This window comes from Musa acuminata, chromosome BXJ1-9 (genome assembly GCF_036884655.1).
Source record: "Musa acuminata AAA Group cultivar baxijiao chromosome BXJ1-9, Cavendish_Baxijiao_AAA, whole genome shotgun sequence".
NCBI lineage: Eukaryota > Viridiplantae > Streptophyta > Magnoliopsida > Zingiberales > Musaceae > Musa > Musa acuminata.
Window position 1 is genome coordinate 48,171,145 of NC_088335.1, and position 7,211 is coordinate 48,178,355.

A 7,211-nucleotide genomic window follows, 5' to 3' on the forward strand; every position below is an offset into this window, starting at 1 on the left:
TAATCCTTCGGACCTATATGTCCTCAGTTACCATGTATCTATAGTCTCTCATTCATCTAATCCCAGAGACCGTATATTGGGCATGGTAAAGTCAGGCCCATACGAAATCCAGTCCGAGTTTCGCTCTAATCGGATTCTTCCGGAGAACTCCGAACGACCCTGGTCAAAAATTTTACCAGAGCGAGCATACACGAGATATTCCTCTCATGAACAGCACATCCAAGCGAAACGATGGGCAACACCTTTCCAATTATCCGAAAGCCCCAGCCCCATCCAAGCTGAAAGCCTTTTAACTGCAACAAATGATTCCAGGAAACAAAACAGTGTCAAAAGAATGGAATAAACAGAGTTCTTGGAAAGATTACAGCTCAACTTCGTACTGCCGATTTCTCCAGCTGCACGTATGCCTACTGTAACTCTACCAAATCGAACCAGATTGATTATGCACCGCCGAGAAAATATGAATTCCAAGTGACGAACACAAACTGAACATTCATGCGAGCCAAAAATCAGATTTGATGACGGCAAGAGTCCCAATACGATACGATGAAACTGGAACCAGAAATCGGATTTGATGACAGAAGAGAGTGCCAAGACTATCTGATGAAACTGAAACGCACTACTGTAAGCAATATCCATGGGCAAGTACTATCACGGGAAAAGCAGCAGGTTGCTCTCCTAACATGACAACAGCATTAGCAGCTAAATTACCTCTTAAGTAATAATAATTGCCACTACAACGATATGACAAACATTTAGCTTGCTGGAAAAAACCCTTCCTAACCCATTGTTCCAATCCTCACATCCTCGAGCTTCTTCAATATTTCTCCTCATGCCATGAGAAACAACTTCAAATCATCAATTAATTTCCATATCATGCTTGTCATGCCATGAGAACCCACGACAAGCAGCCTTGGCTTTACAACACATTGATTTGACATTTCTGTTTATCTTCACAAGCTAATCTTTGAGCTTTCTTGTTAGGACTGGATGATTAAGTTGATTATTTCCTTCTTCACAAGCTATTACAAGTTAAGACATTATTGCTTTGTATACATACATACATACATACATATTTATATTAGCCATCTGCATCAGTAGATCAAATCTGAGTAGTAATTAAGGTGGTCAAACTATGTCTGATTTGATTTAATATTATTTATCATGAAGGATCCAAGTTTACTAGTTCAAAATATTTGTAATATCATGTTAATAATAATAATAATAATAATGTCGTCTATTTTTTTGTGAATGGATTCAAGCCTCATTGTAGAACTAAATTGTAATGTTACTGTAATCAGTCAAACGGGCTCTTCCTCCTCCTATGAAAGAGCTAACAGCGGCTTCCAGTCTTTGCAGTTTCCTGGTCTCTGTCCCATGGAATCCGTGCCCACCTTGTCCTGTTTCTTCCACAACCCATCACTCACTCACGGACCGAAGAGCCTCCATCAATTGTTGTTGTTGTTGTTGTCGAGCAATGATCGAGCGAGAAGAGAATGAGTGGTGAGTTCCAACTCTTTCATGACCTGTGAGGTTTCAAGAACCTAACGCATGATGTGTAGCTCTCGGAAGACGATGTTTCTGGATCGACCGAACACAAAGGTGCCACTCTTTGGGCAATGGAATGGACCTGCGATACTGTAGAGGCGAGAACAAAGGGGCTCAATCCATGCCTGGTGCAGTGGGGTTGAGGTGGCTAGTCGTGTGGTGGACACAGAAGATAGCTTGGAGAGGGACGACAAAGCATGGCGCTTTGTCCTCAGTTGAACATGGACAAACCACGGATAGCCCACAGTATGTCTCATGGAAAACACCATGGCGACAGCGTTGTGTATTCTTCTGTTCACTGTGCTGGAGGCTATGGCTAGAGATGAATCAGGGAGTCCTCCACAACATGGAAAGGAACAGTGGCTGGCAATCAAGCTTGAAGCTAAAACTTCTTTCTGTGGCTGAAGATCCAACACAGAGATCGGAGAGATGAATTCTGAGAGCTCAAAGGCCGTTCAGCTACACAGAGAAAGTCTGCTGATCATAAACAACAGCAAAGAGATCAGCTCCAATGAGATCCACATGCAAACAAGAAGAGGCTTCCATTCTAAGAGGTATAAAATTGAGGTTGTTCAAGGCATTTATTTGATGCTGGAAGATCATATGCACAAATGTGATCCTAGTGGTGTCGAAGGACTCTACTCCACAAAAACTATCCAACACCTTCAACATAGTCTGGAACAAAGATCGGAAACGGGCTGGGCTCAATCAGGCCTATAAATAAAAGGAAAAAGCTGGCCTTACCGAATTAGTCCCCCATCGAAAGTAGACATTAGGTTAAGATTTGAATGAACTTACGCCATCTTTCCGAAGCAATAGTGATGAGGCAATAGCTAATATCTTTACACATTCTAACTTGATGGATAAGACAGATTGCTGAGGTATGTGCAGGTGTTACCTATCAGTGCCACTCAGCTCATGCTTGTTCATATTGGTTCCTGTACTTTCTGAGGTCACATAACAGGTGAGTTATGCTGTAGGAAATGGAGCTGAAACTTGAGACAACTCCACCACTCTGCACTCTGTGCTTTGCTCTGCACAAAGAAAAGTGTCTGGGAGCAGTTGTCATCAGGAAGAAAGCAGAGCAATTCTGCAAACCTACAAAGGTAGAGGAGCATTTCAGAACAGAAGTGACCATTTCATGGATGGTGCCAAAATCAAAACAGATTCCCTCGAGCAACACCAATCTAGAAAAGAACAAGATCAACTGAAACTACTCCATATGGATTTGAGCTCTGTGCATTGCATTGTTATCCAACTTATCTAACCCAACCTCATCTCATGTAAGTAGTAGGAGCTTCTGTTTGGACAAGGATCCTTGTTTGACACTTAAAATGATGGTGATTTTGTCAACCCACAAAGCTTCTAATGTTCTTAAAATACTAGCCAATCTAAGTTGGAGCAAATTCAATCTATGCTGTAATTATTCTACTTGTTCTTGTGACAGGATGAAATGCAAGGTTTTCTATCATCATCACTCATGCAGCTGTTCTTGTCAGTACTTCAGGATAGAGGATTTTTTTTGTCTGAGAATCCACATATTGGATAGAAAGGGCCATGCCCAAAGAGGAGGACAAAAAGTCAGAGAACAAGCAAGTGTGGCCATGGTCCACCAGCTTTTCATGGAGTTCATCCTTTTTTCTTCTCAGAAGGACCAACATATTCAAAATGAAAAATGAAGAGACTCCATGACTTTGTTATGATGCAAATCATAATCAAAATTATGATAAATGAATCATTGCACAGTAGAGACTGTTTATGTTTGAAAAAAAGAACAACCAAGTGTATCATCTTCTGGAACTGTAAGATCAGTGATTATAGCTTATCAACCTTTGTGAGTAGCAACTTCCTATTTAGAATCAATGCTATATAATTGTAGCAACAAATTATGAGCTAAAACCATTATTTGGTATATTATGTATACAAATCCTTATATTGCAGATCAACAAAGACAAAGAAATTGATGTTTAAATGGATTGAATTACAAAATGATACCATTTCCTCAGATAATAATGTTTATTAAAGAAATAGATAGATTTTGATATATCCTTTCTCAGATAATAATGGTTGGCACAACAATTATGAATGTTTAGTGTCGTAACACTTTATTTCTATTTCATATATACGTTATATGCATCACTAAAATAGGATGTCATTTTATAGTTTATTATTATTATAAAAAATAATATAACCAAAAAATTAGTAAATTTGAAACATGTTAACTTGTTAAACAAAAAAATATGATTTCTTCGCTTGATAGGTATATATATAGTTAATAATATCTAATTAAATAAATATATAGTATTTATATTTTCATTGATATTGACATGATAGATGCGATGTTATGTGTGAGAAATTTGGATGAAAGCTATATAATGCCTATTTGCTATGCTGCCATTGCATCTTTAAGCATTGCACAGTTAGCCACTGCATCATTACTACTCTTTCAGGGAACTCATGGTGATACTTATCCTAGCCACTGTGTTCAAATGATTCAGACGCAGAGCTTGGCCGGTCCTCCGGCTGTGGAGATCTTGCTCTTAAAGAAGCCATGTGTCCTATCCCCAGTGGGAAGAAGTGAGGGAGCCTCGTGGCCATAGTTACTCATCATGAGCGTCAGCATGAAGTGTTGTGGCATGGTGCTCCCTCTGTGGAGCAGTCTCTGACATCTCATGGCACGCTGTTGTCACCCCACTGGAGCATCCTCATGGCCGTCGGTGATTACCTTCCACTTGGACTTCAGTGAGCAGAGCAAAAGCTGGTGACTACTTTGCAACCTGACCAGATCCAGTCAGTGACCATTCCAAACAGTACATTGATGTATGATCTCCAGAGGTGGCAAAAATGGTGGGGAGATGCTCGAAGCTGGCTCCGGCTGTCCGTGGTAAGAGATGAAGCCACTGCAGCACTGCAACTCTAAGTGTCTGTCAGTGACCTTGTGCGCATGATTGGGCTTCTCAATCAGCAGCAAGACTTGGAAGAGGAAGCCAGAGAGCTCCAATCATGGTGAAGACTCACTCCTCGAATAGATAGGTGGGTATGACATTGATATATAAGAAAACCAATTGATATATTCTTTTCCTGGATTTACGTGTGGGTTAAGTCGCAACAATTATTTCTATGATATGATTCAATCTTGTGCACAGGCACTACGACACATCCCATCCGTGCCAAAAGATAGAAGCAGTTCATAACTCTTCCTCAAAATTTTGAAGGAGACGAAGAAACAAGAGAAGACGGATTTCCGTCGCCGTTAAGTAACGGAGACGCGTTTTACAACAGACCTACAAAAACAAAATTAAGAAAAAATAAAAAAAAGGGGCCGCTTTTATTATTATTATTATATTTTTTTCTTTGATTGCCGCGACAAAATCGGCCGATGAATCGGCGCCCGGGGAGTGGAGCGTCCGAGTTAGGAGGTATCAGAGGGCGGGGAGAGCCTCGATCGGGAATAAGTCGCCGATGTCCTCGAAATAGTCGTCGGCCTGCCACGTGGAAAGGCCGAGGTCGAGGTCCAGCCCCGCGCCGAACAGGGCGTCGCTCATATCCTCGGCTAGAAAGCCGATCGGGGCGGAGTCGTCGAAATAGCTCGGGCGTGAGTGACTCAAGCCGAGGATTTCGTCGAAGAGAGGCACCTCCTCGAAGGGCAAGATGTCGACGAGTTGGTCCGGTCGGCTTCTCTCGCTGGCGGAGGCTGGTGCCTCGGCTGCCTTTTCCGTCGGGGATGGCGAAGAAGGGGACGGGGAGGATGCGGAGGAGGAGAAGCCGCAAAGGACGGAGATCGGGGAGGAGAGGTTGCGCGGCTCGTCAATGGAGTCGTACGTGCCGGAGACGGAGGCGAGGTTGTCGTCCGGGAGGTGCTTATTCGGCGGAGGGCCGGCGGGGGAGATGTCGGCAGCGGGCTGGGAGAAGTTAGTGGCGGCGCCGGGGCCCCGGAGCTTGATGGCGGCGGAGTCGTACACCTTGGCCGCCTCCTCGGCGGTGTCAAACGTGCCGAGCCACACCCGGACGCGGCGCCAGGGGTCACGGATCTCCGCCGCGTACTTCCCCCACGGCCGCCTCCGGACTCCGCGGAACCGCTTCACGCTCCGGTCGCCGTCGTCCGCATCAGCAACGTCGGCGGCGGCGGCCTTCCTCTTCCTCCCCGTGGCCGCTGCGCCCTTCGACGCTTTGCTGCTCGTACAGACAGGGGAGGGCCGGACCTCGAACCGGATCTCCTGGACGTAGCGGCGGACGCGGCGGAGGGTCCGGCACTCCGGCTCCTCCTCATCATCGCCAGAGGAGTCAGTGGCGTCCAAGTCCTCGCAATAGATGCGCACGGTGCGAGGCTTGTGTGCGTGCGCGTGCTCGGGCCGCCGTGGCGCGAGCGGCTTCGGGGTCACGTGGACGTGCTCGGTACGCTTGACGGGCAGCAACAGCGTCGTCTCCATCGATCTCTCTCTCGAGCAAACCACACGCACTTTCTTCTCTTCTCTTCCCCACTCCACTCTACATCCGCAACGGCGCTGCTGTCATCCGGTCCCTGTCTCACAAAAACGACCGCACACGTCCACCATAAAAATCCAATCTTTCCCACACCATAAGAGCGAGGATGAAAAGGGAGGGGAAAAGCCGAAGCTCCGATTCCTCCGATTTCCTAGAGGCGATGCGAATAAAGATGCATCGGAGTCTTTCACGGTCGGTAGTGGCAAGTAGCGAGGGAAGAGGAAAAAGCAGCTAAAGCAGTGAAATTTCTAGGAAAGCTACGACCTTTGGGAGACGAAGTACACAACACACCATATCCATCGATTCCAATTCACACGCAAGAGAGAGAGAGAGAGAGAGAGTAAAAGCGAGCTGTCTTACCTCAAAAGGGAAAGGCCAGGTTCCTCTCTCGCCCGCAGCAGTACTGATTCCCGGAGCGCAGTAGCACAGGATTCGGTGGTACTAATCCCTGGAGCACAGCACAGGCGCAGCACAGGCTTCCATCTACGGAACCCTCTCTCTGCCTGCCTTTGACGCAGCCAAGCAAAGAGAGGGAGCAAAGCGTGCGCTGCAGTGGGAGACACGAAAGAGGAGCCGCTGCAAAGAACAAAAGCAACCGGAGGATCACGTAACGCGAGACAGAGACAGCGAGAGAGAGAGAGAGAGACGGGGGAACGAGAGAGAGCGATGGCCGGACAAGACAGTTTTATAGGGTCGCAAAGCTGTGTTGTTATATATTCCATGTATCTGAACTTTCTAAATCTTAGTCTCATGCGAACCCAAAAGGAAACAATTAAAAGGGTCTAAAAGTGAAAGAAAATTCCTTTTTATTTCTTTCAAAATTTTCTCGGACTTATTTTTGACTGTTCGTACATACATACACACATATATATATATATATATATAATATAAAAAAATATATATATATACCTTATATAATTTAAATTTTGAATCGAGTTAAATTAATTATTAAAGTAACTAAGATTAAGTAAGTGAAACATTTGTCACATGATTAAATTTTGATGATGAAACTAATTCAACAAAAAGTAAAAAAAAAAATTATATTAATTAAAATGACATTCCATGTACTTATGATGGTATAAATTAATATTTGGTACAAATATATATATACTTGTGTATCTCAACTTAAACAAGATCATAGTATCTTCATTACCATTACATTTCAACCAAACTATTTT

At 44.3% G+C, this 7,211-nt stretch overlaps 1 protein-coding gene across 1 annotated transcript; it reads right to left on the bottom strand.

Moving 5' to 3' along the window:
* Positions 1-4,728: 4,728 nt before the first annotated feature.
* Positions 4,729-6,667, bottom strand: LOC103999317 (ethylene-responsive transcription factor CRF1-like). The gene is made up of 2 exons (XM_009421041.3): positions 6,394-6,667; positions 4,729-6,070 (listed from the first exon to the last, which is right to left on the bottom strand). The coding sequence occupies exon 2, from the start codon at positions 5,976-5,978 to the stop codon at positions 4,971-4,973; it is 1,008 nt and encodes a 335-aa protein (XP_009419316.2). The 5' UTR covers positions 5,979-6,070; positions 6,394-6,667; the 3' UTR covers positions 4,729-4,970.
* Between the last annotated feature and the right edge of the window lie 544 nt (positions 6,668-7,211).

Coding starts and splice junctions, on each gene's coding strand:
- LOC103999317 (XM_009421041.3), bottom strand. CDS start 5,978: ATGGAGACGACGCTGTTGCTGCCCGTCAAGCGTACCGAGCACGTCCAC.